This window comes from Scylla paramamosain, chromosome 8 (assembly GCF_035594125.1).
Source record: "Scylla paramamosain isolate STU-SP2022 chromosome 8, ASM3559412v1, whole genome shotgun sequence".
Classification (NCBI taxonomy): domain Eukaryota; kingdom Metazoa; phylum Arthropoda; class Malacostraca; order Decapoda; family Portunidae; genus Scylla; species Scylla paramamosain.
The window spans coordinates 8,866,847-8,882,173 of record NC_087158.1 but is presented as its reverse complement, the minus strand read 5'-3'; the positions used below and the strand labels follow the sequence as shown (position 1 = coordinate 8,882,173).

Here is a 15,327-nt window from a genome sequence, read left to right as displayed (position 1 = left end):
TTCCCTGCCCCGTTAAATAGGGTACTAACTTTATTTTTATATCTAGCCCTTCCCTTTTGTGTACCATCTTGGGAGTGCTATCATTTGAAAAAAAATATAAAGTAAAGAGCAACATAATACAGTTAGATTACCACTAGCCCCTTCAGCGACGTGAAGCAAGCCACGAGACGGGACCGCAATGTCTTCTCCCCGTCCCTCCGTTTTGCTCCCCTCGCCTCGAGGCAGGGTAGGACAACCCACACAACGCTTTCTCACGCCTTAGTATTCAGTGGAGTGGACACCATCACCGAGATCGGTCTTACTTGCGCGTGAGAGAATGCTGGCACGTGTTAAGGCAATCTTCATACAGTTTAGAACTTTAGAGGGTGGCACTTAGATTGGGCTGTATATGAGTTAGAGACAGTAACGCCCCTGTCTTTACATATAGGTAATACACCAGTAAAAAACTGACCGGGCATGGCGTGCCAAACCGGTTTACAGTACTGGTCCCTGCTTGGCGTCCGTGATTAGTGACTCGACTCCTTGGCTGCACGTCAAGTGTTTGCGGTTTGGAGCGGTCAGTGGACCATTCTTGTTTGTGTACTTGTGCCGTTAAATGTTACTGTGGTCAAGGCTCTTTTAGAGGGTCTGGTCACAGAAGCTTATAAGTGCGTTGCTGTGTGGTGAAGCTTTACTCCCACTTCAGACCCTGTTGAAGCCTGCCGTCCATGACGTTGTAAATAACCCTATTCCGCAGGAGAATATAATACTCATCTGGGTGTGGGCGGTCCGTAATCGAGGGCGGTTTGTCCAATGAGTTATCTCCTAAGTGCGTGTCCTCTGTTGTAATTGTCCCTTCTTAGAGCATGGTCATCGATTCTTTCCCAGCTGTCGGAGTGATTTGGCAATAGTCATATCTCCTTGTCTATATGTGGATGAAATAGGTTGTCGGCCCCTGCTGTGTAATTCACCACAGGAGGCCAGAAGGACACTGTGGAGGTGAGTGTGAGCTTTGCACAGCAGGCAAAGTAGGGAGGTTGACCTAGGCAGAAGAGGAGCAGAACCTGGTGTTGTGACCGTCTGTGTACAGGGTACGAGAGTCCAGAAGGACCTTGTAACACGCAGTTGAGCCGCACACCAAGTTATTTAGATGGTGACCTGGGGAACTGAGCCGAGATAAAGGCCGCTGTGAGAGCGGCAGAATTTGTGGTCGTAACTATATATATATATATATATATATATATATATATATATATATATATATATATATATATATATATATATATATATATATATATATATATATATATATATACATATATATATATATATATATATATATATATATATATATATATATATATATATATATATATATATATATATATATATATATATATATATATATATATATATATGAGGGACACCAACCAAAGGTAATAAAATTGTAATAAAGTAAAAGCCCCACTGAGGTGCTGGTCCCCAAATAAAGTCAAAAGGAGTAGTAAAAAAAATTACAGGATAAGGGTTTTGAAACGTCTCTTTTGAAACAATTCGTCATAGGAAGGGGAAAATACAGAGGCAGACAGGGAGTTCCAGAGTTTAATAGAAAAAGGAATGAATGATTGAGAATACTGGTTAACTCTTGCATCAAAGAGGTGGAAAGGATAAGGGTATGAGAAAAAACAGTCTTGGGCAGCGAGGCCGCGGGAGAATGGGAGACATGCAGTTAGAAAGATCAGAAAAGCAATTGGCATGAAAATAGTGGTAGAAGATACCAAAACATGCAACATTGCGGTGATGAGAAAGGGGCTGAAGACAGTCAGTTAGAGGAGAGGAGTTAATAAAACGAAAAGGAACGGTCATGAATATAAAAATTTACTTGCCTCTTGGTTACATAAATGAAATTTTGTATATACTTTTGCAATCAGCAAAATTTAAGAACAAGAAAATTACATGAGATTGTAAGTTACAAATTGTTAAATTAGATGTTGAATTATGGAGATGAAGAAGGCGCGTGGAATAATATCCCTTGGTTTACAATGTAACTGGAAAATAACCATATTCCCGGTTTCTGCTAGGCCAATCATATTAAAAATCTCAATCACAAGACAGTGTAGAGTAAGAGAAAATATGCCAGAGCTGATAATATTATGTTTGTTGAGAGAAATTTTTTGTTAATATTTATATCCCCAAAAAAAAAAAAAAATAATAATAATAATAATAATAGACCGTGTTAGATTCCAGGAGTACATGGGACCATTAGCAAAAATGTTCAAGAAAAAAATAGTGAATGTAGAAGGGGTCTAAACTATTAAGGATATTGCAAAATTATGTCTTTTAGTTAGGCGGAAGACTAGTTCCTGGGTTGCACGACGGCCAGTATATAAGGCAGGGCGGGAGATTTCGGCGTTTTCTGTGCCGCCTTCCAGGCTTAAAGGCCCAAGCCATCCCCTTCGGATGACAATCTAGTGTACTGGTTAGCACGCTCGGCTCATAACCAAAAAGGCCCGGGTTCGAATCCCGGGCTCGGCGAGTAAATGGGTGAGCCTCTTAATGTGTTCACCTAGCAGCAAGTAGGTACGGGATGTAACCCGAGGGGTTGTGACCTCGCTGTCCCGGTGTGTGGTATGTCATTGGTGTCAGTCCTACCCGAAGATCGGTCACTATGAGCTCTGAGCTCTTTCCGTAGGGGAACGGCTGGCTGGGTGACCAGTAGATGACCTTAGGTGAATCACACACATACACACACACACACACACACACACATGATTTCGGTGTCAGAGACTTATTGACATCGTTGTGCACAGGTACGTTCGTCAGGGCCCGAAACCCTGGATTGTTTAAAGGTTTTGTTCGTATGAAGATAACCATTTTTGTGTCTATGTGTGAGACTGACATCGTTGTCCACAGAGAGAAGGACGTAAAATTCCCTTCGCCAGTTATTTATTTATTTAATTATTGAGGAGGTAGGAAAGAAAACTTAGGATGTAAATAGATTAGGGAAAACTGTTCTGGCTAAGGTGATACACAGGCAATCGAATATAACACCAACACAATTAGGATATTTTCTACCAAAAATTAAAGTAAACCCCTGAGGCATCAATTAATTGTTATAACATTCATTTAAATTTTATCATTATGAACTGATTGGTTATCATAGTTGCTGGTATAGGAGGTCCCACAACTCCAAGATAACAGAACTAATTTCTAGAAATATCATTGTGAATCAGAAGAGAAGAATAATTTGAAAACTTTATTTGTTGTTTTAGAAGCTAACTTCAATAAAACTCATCTGGTTGTTATAGAGTTTTCCAGTGTCTTATAGACTTCCAACTAAAACGCTATCATATAAAGCAGACTGGACTAAATAAAAACTAAGTTGAACAATAAACTAAATCAAAGCAAAAGTAATTTAATACCAACTGTAAATTAATACGCTAAAATTTAACTAATCCTTTCCATTAAAACAGAATGAAACATCAAATCAGTATTCACAGTTTGTTCCCCTTCTCTTCCCCCGTGACATTTTTATAATAAACACATGAAACCTGAATTAAATAACCAATCGTCTTCATCGTAATTATATCTCTTATAAACTCAGATCGTAGCTTTGGGGTTCCGGGTCAGTAACTAATCTAGTTCTCACACCGCTACTCTGTCACTCCTCACCATACCGCAGGGAAGAGCACACAAGGTTTGTCTATAGGTTCATACCTTTATTTTGCTTAATATTTTTTTATTTGTCATGTAGCTACTGCTGATAGGTTATTTTGTCACATATTTATTTATCTATTTATTTATTTATTTATTTATTTATTTTGAAGGGCTAAAGCTTGCCTGCCTGTCCCTCTTTTGGTTACTCTTATGTTTTTTAATCTTTTCCTTACTGTAATTATATATTTTATGATTTTTGTACTTGATTTTTTATCAAATTTTTAGCCTGATGATACCTTTTGTGAAAGTGAAACGTTGCAATAAATGAAGAAGGAAGTCCGGTGTATCCTTGCTAACTTCATCTATAACTTAGAACCTGTTGTACTCTCTCTCTCTCTCTCTCTCTCTCTCTCTCTCTCTCTCTCTCTCTCTCTCTCTCTCTCTTTATATATATATATATATATATATATATATATATATATATATATATATATATATATATATATATATATATATATATATATATATATATAACACACACACACACACACACACACACACAAAGGAGGGGGGAAAAATACATAACAGAAAAGTGAATGGCGCAGGAAAACATGGCGATGACCAATGGTAATGACATTGTGATGTGGACAGAATCGTGAGTAAAAGCTCAGCACTAATAACTCAAGGAGGAGACGAGTGACCGAAAACTCTGTCGAAAGTGAGAGGTGAGAATGGTAAGATGATTTTTATTATATGTTAGATGAGCAGTATCCAAGGGTAATAAAGAGTTAGAAACAAGAGGCCCACTAGAGTGCTAGTTCCTAAACAGAGGTGAAAAAGAATAATACAAAAAAATTGGGGATAAGTGTCTTGAACCCTCCCTCTTGAAAGATTTCAAGTCATAGGATGGAGGAAATATATAAAGAAGCAGGCAGGAGTTTCCAGAGTTTACCAGAAAAAAAAAAAAAAATTAAGAAAAGTAGCTCACTGTTTTCAAACAAGAAAATAAGACCCCAAAATGCGTCATCCGATATGAAGGGTTACAGTTTGTAGTGCGAGTTCTAGGGAAGATGTGTAGCAAAGGTGAGGTGCTATTTGGCCGCCCTGAAGTTGCTCAAACAAGAAGTTTAGGCTCCCAACTATGACTCTTGGTCATAACAGTGTTTAGTCCTTGAAGGGTAATATTTCCAATGTCAAAAATTTGTAGCTCTGGCATAGGAAAATTAGCCTGGGTATTCTCTGTTTATTCAACAAAAACATGAACTATATATACAACAATTACTTAACACAACAAACGACACACACAAAATTATGGAAAAAGAGAGTGTATGTGTGTGTGTATGTCTGTGTGAAGAAAGGAGTAGTAAGATGTATTGAGAAGATGTGTAACACATGTGTCAAAGAGCGTGCAAAGAATGTGACAAGTAAGAGAAATGTATAAAGTGATGAAAAAGATATGAAAGACAAAAGCCTGTGCAGTAGAGAGAGTGAAAACGGAAGGGTGATAAATAAACAGAAAACGGAGTGTTAGGAGCGGTGACTTGTGTCCCGCTACAGATGAACATCATAAATTAGAAGAGTTTTCTCTGAAGGTAGATTTACCTCAAGTAATAACAAACGCTACGAGATGAGTAGAGATCGTCATGGTGTCGAAGGTGGGACCGGAGAAAAGTGGCGTCGTAACGTAACAAAAACAGCTGCTGAAAGCAGATTTACCTCTAGTACTACATGGAATAAAAAAAAAAAAAAAAAAACGAAGTATATTTGCCCAAATGTAGAAGCATATCCGTTGGTACAAGAAGGATGCATTTAGCAACTAAAAGAGGAGTTAGGTAAAATGAATCCTGGCGATGAGACAGTGTGAGTGCCTCTTCGGGCGGATTACGAATGCTGGGTGCGCCGACGTAGTGAGATATAAAGACAACACTGTGAGGGAGATGGTGATGGAGGGTAAAATGAAGGCAAAAGTGGAGACTGCTGTGAGGAACAAGAGACAACATCCTTAACATGCCAAATGCCGAATAGAAGTAAAAAACCGAATAATTGATATTGCTTTTTCTCGTCAGTGCCTTGTTTGTGAAAAGAATATCTGGATCCCCGGGTAGCAGCAAGAATGGCAGCAGAATGAGGCTCGAGAATGCTGCACGTTCCTAGAATCACATAAACTGATATTTCAAAAGAGAAATAAAAAGCCCTGAATACAGAAACGTTGTGTGAAGAAGTGGGTGACTAAGAAGGCAAAGGACACTGAGGTACCAGTCTCAGGTGAAGACGTTGTTTGTGGAGAAGGAAGGAAGCATATTAATTAGGGTGGGGGATGGCATGTCACTAGACACAGGAAGGAGGGAGAAAAATGCATAAAGAAAATGGAACACACACACACACACACACACACACAAACACACACACACACAAAGTACCACAAAAATAAATATACACAAGAGAAAAGTGCAAAATATCTAATGTGTGTTCGCACACCTTACTGCTAAAGCTTTAGCAGACGTTGGCGCCGGCTGGAGATGTGGCAGGGAGGAACACACACACACACACACACACACACACACACACACACACACACACTCTCTCTCTCTCTCTCTCTCTCTCTCTCTCTCTCTCTCCCCAGCAAACAGACCAATAAACAGATAAATAGGTAAATGAATAGCCAGACAGACAGACAGATATACAAAAAGATAAATAGACAATAAATGGAGAGTAGGCCATTTATTTTTTGAACTTTGGAAACTTACTTTATCAAGGTAATGAGGAACCAACTTGGCTATAAGGGATGCTGTGGCTGGAGCTGTCTCTGATGGTTTTATAATAACGGTGTTCCCAGCCGCTAACGCTCCTGGAAAATTATAGTCTAACTTAATGAAAGACAACGCAATGATCAATAAGAGCAGCGAAGAACCATGCATTGAGTATAATGGGTATGTTACTTTTATCAGTTACATTGCTCCTGTAAGGTCATGCTTCGATTTTATATACTAGGATAAGGTAAAATTTCTGCAAAATACATCTCTAATGCAGTTTGTACTGATTGTACAAGTATAGACTGTCATAATAAAAAGTCACATAATTGCTAATATATATACGAGTATATATATATATATATATATATATATATATATATATATATATATATATATATATATATATATATATATATATATATATATATATATTTTACGGCGGCAGAAAAGCAGGAAAATAGTGCAGTATTTGTGTTGCTGGGGTTTGGGAGGGAGGGAACGTTGCTATGTAGGGCGCAGTGTGGTGACCAGTCAGTGGTGATCCTAGGTAATAAAATGTATTGCAGGAAGCCAGAAGCCATGCTGCCAGAGCCTCCGCCATGTCAAGCTTGCGCATTTTCCGTGTTACGCTGCGATACGTGTGTTGTGCCTTCCTCACCGGTATTCGTGTACGAGTATGTGTCCTCAACCACACATTGTGTCTGTGTTGGTGTGTTTTGCCCTGTTTCACTTGGGCTGCTTTTCTGAGACTTGTAGCGGAATGAGGCTTGTGGTGCCTACATCTAGTCTTGTACATTTTTGTGAAGACATACGAGTGACTCGGTGCTCTGTACAGTATGTGTGAAGACGCCCGAGAGACTGACCGGCGACTGAATGAATGGGGTGTGCCGCGCTTGTGACTGCCTCTGAGGCCACATACTGGAAACATCGTATCTCTTATGAGTTCATGTAACTCACACGGCCGATCTCATAACTTTTTACGATGGATACTGGAAACATAGGTTCCGCCATATTATATCGTAAATAGTGCTCGGAATTTACGAGCTACTGAGAGAACCTGTAACTCAGTTACGGTATTAATATCAAAGTCACCAGCCGTTCCACTTCAACTATAATCAAAAGGATTTAGTGATACAGGACTCTAGCACACTGTTGTAGTGTGTAGAACACCGACAACGCCAGGACTGAATGAATACATAACCGCCGGCATCGGCCAGCAAAGAGACGTACTCAGACAGTGCGGGAGACACCCAGCGCCCAGCACAAACGTTGTTCTTTGGATTTAAATATATGTGTATGGTTTAATAAAAAGAAAGGAAGGAAAAGAGAAGCAACAAAGAAAAAAGAAAAAGAAAAGATACAGACAAAAGGAGGGATATATATATATATATATATATATATATATATATATATATATATATATATATATATATATATATATATATATATATATATATATATATATTTATTTATTTTTTTTTTTTATGTAGGAAGGACACTGGCCAAGGGCAACAAAAATCTAATAAAAAAAATGCCCACTGAAATGCCAGTCCCATAAAAGGGTCAAAGCAGTGGTCAAAAATTGATGAATAAGTGTCTTGAAACCTCCCTCTTGAAGGAATTCAAGTCATAGGAAGGTGGAAATACAGAAGCAGGCAGGGAGTTCCAGAGTTTACCAGAGAAAAGGATGAATGATTGAGAATACTGGTTAACTCTTGCGTTAGAGAGGTGGACAGAATAGGGGTGAGAGAAAGAAGAAAGTCTTGTGCAGCGAGGCCGCGGAAGGAGGGGAGGCATGCAGTTGGCAAGATCAGAAGAGCAGTTAGCATGAAAATAGCGGTAGAAGACAGCTAGATATGCAACATTGCGGCGGTGAGAGAGAGGCTGAAGACAGTCAGTTAGAGGAGAGGAGTTGATGAGGCGAAAAGCTTTTGATTCCACCCTGTCTAGAAGAGCAGTATGAGTGGAACCCCCCAGACATGTGAAGCATACTCCATACATAGACGGATAAGGCCCTTGTACAGAGTTAGCAGCTGGGGGGGTGAGAAAAACTGGTGGAGACGTCTCAGAACACCTAACTTCATAGAAGCTGTTTTAGCTAGAGATGAGATGTGAGGTTTCCAGTTCAGATTATAAGTAAATGACAGACCGAGGATGTTCAGTGTAGAAGAGGGGGACAGTTGAGTGTCATTGAAGAAGAGGGGATAGTTGTCTGGAAGGTTGTGTCGAGTTGATAGATGGAGGAATTGAGTTTTTGAGGCATTGAACAATACCAAGTTTGCTCTGCCCCAATCAGAAATTTTAGAAAGATCAGAAGTCAGGCGTTCTGTGGCTTCCTTGCGTGATATGTTTACCTCCTGAAGGGTTGGACGTCTATGAAAAGACGTGGAAAAGTGCAGGGTGGTATCATCAGCGTAGGAGTGGATAGGACAAGAAGTTTGGTTTAGAAGATCATTAATGAATAATAAGAAGAGAGTGGGTGACAGGACAGAACCCTGAGGAACACCACTGTTAATAGATTTAGGAGAAAAACAGTGACCGTCTACCACAGCAGCAATAGAACGGTCAGAAATGAAACTTGAGATGAAGTTACAGAGACAAGGATAGAAACCGTAGGAGGGTAGTTTGGAAATCAAAGCTTTGTGCCAGACTCTATCAAAAGCTTTTGATATGTCCAAGGCAACAGCAAAAGTTTCACCAAAATCTCTAAAAGAGGATGACCAAGACTCAGTAAGGAAAGCCAGAAGATCACCAGTAGAGCGGCCTTGACGGAACCCGTACTGGCAATCAGATAGAAGGTTGTGAAGTGATAGATGTTTAAGAATCTTCCTGTTGAGGATAGATTCAAAAACTTTAGATAGGCAGGAAATTAAAGCAATAGGACGGTAGTTTGAGGGATTAGAACGGTCACCCTTTTTAGGAACAGGTTGAATGTAGACAAACTTCCAGCAAGAAGGAAAGGTAGATGTTGACAGACAGAGCTGAAAGAGTTTGACTAGGCAAGGTGCAAGCACGTAGGCACAATTTCGGAGAACAATAGGAGGGACCTCATCAGGTCCATAAGCCTTCCGAGGGTTTAGGCCAGCGAGGGCATGGAAAACATAATTGCGAAGAATTTTAATATGTGGCATGAAGTAGTCAGAGGGTGGAGGAGAGGGAGGAACAAGCCCAGAATCGTCCAAGGTAGGGTTTTTAGCAAAGGTTTGAGCAAAGAGTTCAGCTTTAGAAATAGATGTGATAGCAATGGTGCCATCTGGTTGAAATAGAGGAGGGAAAGAAGAAGAAGCAAAGTTATTGGAGATATTTTTGGCTAAATGCCAGAAATCACGAGGGGAGCTAGATCTTGAAAGGTTTTGACATTTTCTGTTAATGAAGGAGTTTTTGGCTAGTTGGAGAACAGACTTGGCATGGTTCCGGGCAGAAATGTAAAGTGCATGAGATTCTGGTGATGGAAGGCTTAAGTACATTTTGTGGGCCACCTCTCTATTATGTATACGACGAGAACAAGCTGTGTTAAACCAAGGTTTAGAAAGTTTAGGATGAGAAAAAGAGTGATGAATGTATGCCTCCATGCCAGACACTATCACCTCTGTTATGTGCTCAGCACACAAAGACGGGTCTCTGACACGGAAGCAGTAGTCATTCCAAGGAAAATCAGCAAAATACCTCCTCAGGTCCCCCCAACTAGCAGAGGGAAAACGCCAGAGGCACCTTCGCTTAGGGGGATCCTGAGGAGGGATTGGAGTGATAGGAGAAGATAAAGTTATGAGATTGTGATCGGAGGAGCCCAACGGAGAAGAAAGGGTGACAGCATAAGCAGAAGGATTAGAGGTCAGGAAAAGGTCAAGAATGTTGGGCGTATCTCCAAGACGGTCAGGAATACGAGTAGGGTGTTGCACCAATTGCTCTAGGTCATGGAGGATAGCAAAGTTGTAGGCTAGTTCACCAGGATGGTCAGTGAAGGGAGAGGAAAGCCAAAGCTGATGGTAAACATTGAAGTCTCCAAGAATGGAGATCTCTGCAAAAGGGAAGAGGGTCAGAATGTGCTCCACTTTGGAAGTTAAGTAGTCAAAGAATTTCTTATAGTCAGAAGAGTTAGGTGAGAGGTATACAGCACAGATAAATTTTTTTTTTTTTTTTTTTTTTTTTTTTTATGTAGGAAGGATACTGGCCAAGGGCAACAAAAATCTAATAAAAAAAATGCCCACTGAAATGCCAGTCCCTAAAAGGGTCAAAGCAGTGGTCAAAAATTGGTGGATAAGTGTCTTGAAACCTCCCTCTTGAAGGAATTCAAGTCATAGGAAGGTGGAAATACAGAAGCAGGCAAGGAGTTCCAGAGTTTACCAGAGAAAGGGATGAATGATTGAGAATACTGGTTAACTCTTGCGTTAGAGAGGTGGACAGAATAGGAGTGAGAGAAAGAAGAAAGTCTTGTGCAGCGAGGCCGCGGAAGGAGGGGAGGCATGCAGTTAGCAAGATCAGAAGAGCAGTTAGCATGAAAATAGCGGTAGAAGACAGCTAGAGATGCAACATTGCGGCGGTGAGAGAGAGGCTGAAGACAGTCAGTTAGAGGAGAGGAGTTGATGAGACGAAAAGCTTTTGATTCCACCCTGTCTAGAACAGCAGTATGAGTGGAACCCCCCCAGACATGTGAAGCATACTCCATACATGGACGGATAAGGCCCTTGTACAGAGTTAGCAGCTGCGGGGGTGAGAAAAACTGGCGGAGACGTCTCAGAACACCTAACTTCATGGAAGCTGTTTTAGCTAGAGATGAGATGTGAAGTTTCCAGTTCAGATTATAAGTAAAGGACAGACCGAGGATGTTCAGTGTAGAAGAGGGGGATAGTTGAGTGTCATTGAAGAAGAGGGGATAGTTGTCTGGAAGATTGTGTCGAGTTGATAGATGGAGGAATTGAGTTTTTGAGGCATTGAACAATACCAAGTTTGCTCTGCCCCAATCAGAAATTTTAGAAAGATCAGAAGTCAGGCGTTCTGTGGCTTCCCTGCGTGATATGTTTACCTCCTGAAGGGTTGGACGTCTATGAAAAGACGTGGAAAAGTGCAGGGTGGTATCATCAGCATAGGAGTGGATAGGACAAGAAGTTTGTTTTAGAAGATCATTAATGAATAATAAGAAGAGAGTGGGTGACAGGACAGAACCCTGAGGAACACCACTGTTAATAGATTTAGGAGAAGAACAGTGACCGTCTACCACAGCAGCAATAGAACGGTCAGAAAGGAAACTTGAGATGAAGTTACAGAGAGAAGGATAGAAACCGTAGGAGGGTAGTTTGGAAATCAAAGCTTTGTGCCAGACTCTATCAAAGGCTTTTGATATGTCCAAGGCAACAGCAAAAGTTTCACCAAAGTCTCTAAAAGAGGATGACCAAGACTCAGTAAGGAAAGCCAGAAGATCACCAGTCGAGCGGCCTTGACGGAACCCATACTGGCGATCAGATAGAAGGTTGTGAAGTGATAGATGTTTAAGAATCTTCCTGTTGAGGATAGATTCAAAAACTTTAGATAAGCAGGAAATTAAAGCAATAGGACGGTAGTTTGAGGGATTAGAGCGGTCACCCTTTTTAGGAACAGGTTGAATGTAGGCAAACTTCCAGCAAGAAGGAAAGGTAGATGTTGACAGACAGAGCTGAAAGAGTTTGACTAGGCAAGGTGCAAGCACGGAGGCACAGTTTCGGAGAACAATAGGAGGGACCCCATCAGGTCCATAAGCCTTCTGAGGGTTTAGGCCAGCGAGGGCATGGAAAACATCATTACGAAGAATTTTAATACGAGGCATGAAGTAGTCAGAGGGTGGAGGAGAGGGAGGAACAAGCCCAGAATCGTCCAAGGTAGAGTTTTTAGCAAAGGTTTGAGCAAAGAGTTCAGCTTTAGAAATAGATGTGATAGCAGTGGTGCCATCTGGTTGAAGTAGAGGAGGGAAAGAAGAAGAAGCAAAGTTATTGGAGATATTTTTGGCTAGATGCCAGAAATCACGAGGGGAGTTAGATCTTGAAAGGTTTTGACATTTTCTGTTAATGAAGGAGTTTTTGGCTAGTTGGAGAACAGACTTGGCATGGTTCCGGGCAGAAATATAAAGTGCATGAGATTCTGGTGAAGGAAGGCTTAAGTACCTTTTGTGGGCCACCTCTCTATCATGTATAGCACGAGAACAAGCTGTGTTAAACCAAGGTTTAGAAGGTTTAGGACGAGAAAAAGAGTGAGGAATGTACGCCTCCATGCCAGACACTATCACCTCTGTTATGCGCTCAGCACACAAAGACGGGTCTCTGACACGGAAGCAGTAGTCATTCCAAGGAAAATCAGCAAAATACCGCCTCAGGTCCCCCCAACTAGCAGAGGCAAAACGCCAGAGGCACCTTCGCTTAGGGGGATCCTGAGGAGGGATTGGAGTGATAGGACAAGATAAAGATATGAGATTGTGATCGGAGGAGCCCAACGGAGAAGAAAGGGTGACAGCATAAGCAGAAGGATTAGAGGTCAGGAAAAGGTCAAGAATGTTGGGCGTATCTCCAAGACGGTCAGGAATACGAGTAGGGTGTTGCACCAATTGCTCTAGGTCATGGAGGATAGCAAAGTTGTAGGCTAGTTCACCAGGATGGTCAGTGAAGGGAGAGGAAAGCCAAAGCTGGTGGTGAACATTGAAGTCTCCAAGAATGGAGATCTCTGCAAAAGGGAAGAGGGTCAGAATGTGCTCCACTTTGGAAGTTAAGTAGTCAAAGAATTTCTTATAGTCAGAGGAGTTAGGAGAGAGGTATACAGCACAGATAAATTTAGTATGAGAATGACTCTGTAGTCGTAGCCAGATGGTGGAAAACTCGGAAGATTCAAGAGCGTGGGCACGAGAGCAGGTTAAGTCATTGCGCACATAAACGCAGCATCCAGCTTTGGATCGAAAATGAGGATAGAGAAAGTAGGAGGGAACAGAAAAGGGGCTACTGTCAGTTGCCTCAGACACCTGAGTTTCAGTGAGGAAAAGAAGATGAGGTTTAGAAGAGGAGAGGTGGTGTTCTACAGATTGAAAATTAGATCTTAGACCGCGAATGTTGCAGAAGTTAATGAAGAAAAAGTTGAGGGGGGTGTCAAGACACTTAGGGTCGTCGACGGAAAGGCAGTCCGACCTGGGGACATTTATGGTCCCCTCCCCAGATGGGGACTCCGAGGCTGGTGTAGGAGTCGCCATGATTTTAAAATTTTTGGAGTGAAGGGTGTGTGTGTTATTAGGTGCTTGTAGTTTTGTGTGGAGGAAGAGAGTTGTCTTTAGAGGGCAGGCTGTGACTACCCCCTTGTGTTGTGAGACACAAAGGGAAACGTTCAGTGAGGTCACAGCTGGGTTTAATGATAAGTTCACAGCACCCCCTGAACAGTGCTTTAGACCTCACTGGGAGTAATTATCGTTTCGGCAGGTGTCTCTGTAGTCGTAGCCAGATGGTGGAAAACTCGGAAGATTCAAGAGCGTGGGCACGAGAGCAGGTTAAGTCATTTCGCACATAAACGCAGCATCCAGCTTTGGATCGAAAATGAGGATAGAGAAAGTAGGAGGGAACAGAAAAGGGGCTACTGTCAGTTGCCTCAGACACCTGAGTTTCAGTGAGGAAAAGAAGATGAGGTTTAGAAGTGGAGAGGTGGTGTTCTACAGATTGAAAATTAGATCTTAGACCGCGAATGTTGCAGAAGTTAATGAAGAAAAAGTAGAGGGGGGTGTCAAGACACTTAGGGTCGTCGACACAAAGGCAGTCCGACCTGGGGACATTTATGGTCCCCTCCCCAGATGGAGACTCCGAGGCTGGTGTAGGAGTCGCCATGATGATTTTAAAATTTTTGAGTGAAGGGTGTGTGTGTTATTAGGTGCTTGTAGTTTTGTGTGGAGGAAGAGAGTTGTCTTTAGAGGGCAGGCTGTGACTTCCCCCTTGTGTTATGAGACACAGTGAGGTCACAGCTGGGTTTAATGATAAGTTCACAGCACCCCCTGAACAGTGCTTTAGACCTCACTGGGAGTAATTATCGTTTCGGCAGGTGTCTACTGTCTCCTCCATGATATATATATATATATATATATATATATATATATATATATATATATATATATATATATATATATATATATATATATATATATATATATACTCGTATATCTCGTATATATATATATATATATATATATATATATATATATATATATATATATATATATATATATATATATATATATATGCATACATACATACATACTTACATGCATAGTTGGTTTAAATTGAAATATGTATGTCTGTGGTTTACCTGTAGCAGTAATAATAATAATGATAATAATAATAAGAAAGAAGTAAGAAAAAATACTTGATTGTTTACACTGTAGATTTCGGCGTTGTGACTTGCTCACGTCTCTAAAGGTGGTACAGAATTTAGGCTGTGATTGGTTGGCGAGATACGAGGTGTCTGCAAGATGTGACTGGGACTTACGAGTAAAATGAGTTATCATGTGTTACCGATGTCGTAAATTTGGTTCGAGTATACCTCGTAACGTTTATCGTAGGCACTTTGGAAGTTCCGAGTTGGTAAGTACTTGCGAGGTAGGATGTTACCAGAGTTTCGAATATACCTTCCCTGGTGTGGAAGTGGTGCCTATAGTAGAGATATATCGGATGTCAAAATTCGGAGACCGCGGTTGGGGATGTGTATGTGGATGTCATATGTACGTATTTTGTGGATGCGGAAGCATATACGTATATTAGTTTCTATCAAATACTGGATGCGGATGCTGATGTAGCCGCGTTCAGAATTTTGGTATAAAAAACTATATAGCACCAAGGATTGCCGGATGTTAAGGACGGAAAATTGAAATCTTTCTTATGAACTTCAAGAGGGAGTAGGGCCTATATACACAACCATGCATAATGCATGTATATATGGTTTACAC

General features: G+C 40.9%; 1 protein-coding gene across 3 annotated transcripts in view; it reads right to left on the bottom strand.

Annotated features, from left to right (window-relative positions):
* LOC135102751 (aldehyde dehydrogenase, dimeric NADP-preferring-like) overlaps nt 1–15,327 on the bottom strand; it is a 139,416-nt gene that overhangs the window by 59,458 nt on the left and 64,631 nt on the right. For all 3 annotated transcript variants that reach the window (XM_064008266.1, XM_064008267.1, XM_064008268.1), the window contains exon 4: nt 6,384–6,484. In XM_064008266.1, coding sequence (XP_063864336.1) covers nt 6,384–6,484 — 101 coding nt within the window. The remainder of the gene's footprint in view (nt 1–6,383; nt 6,485–15,327) is intronic.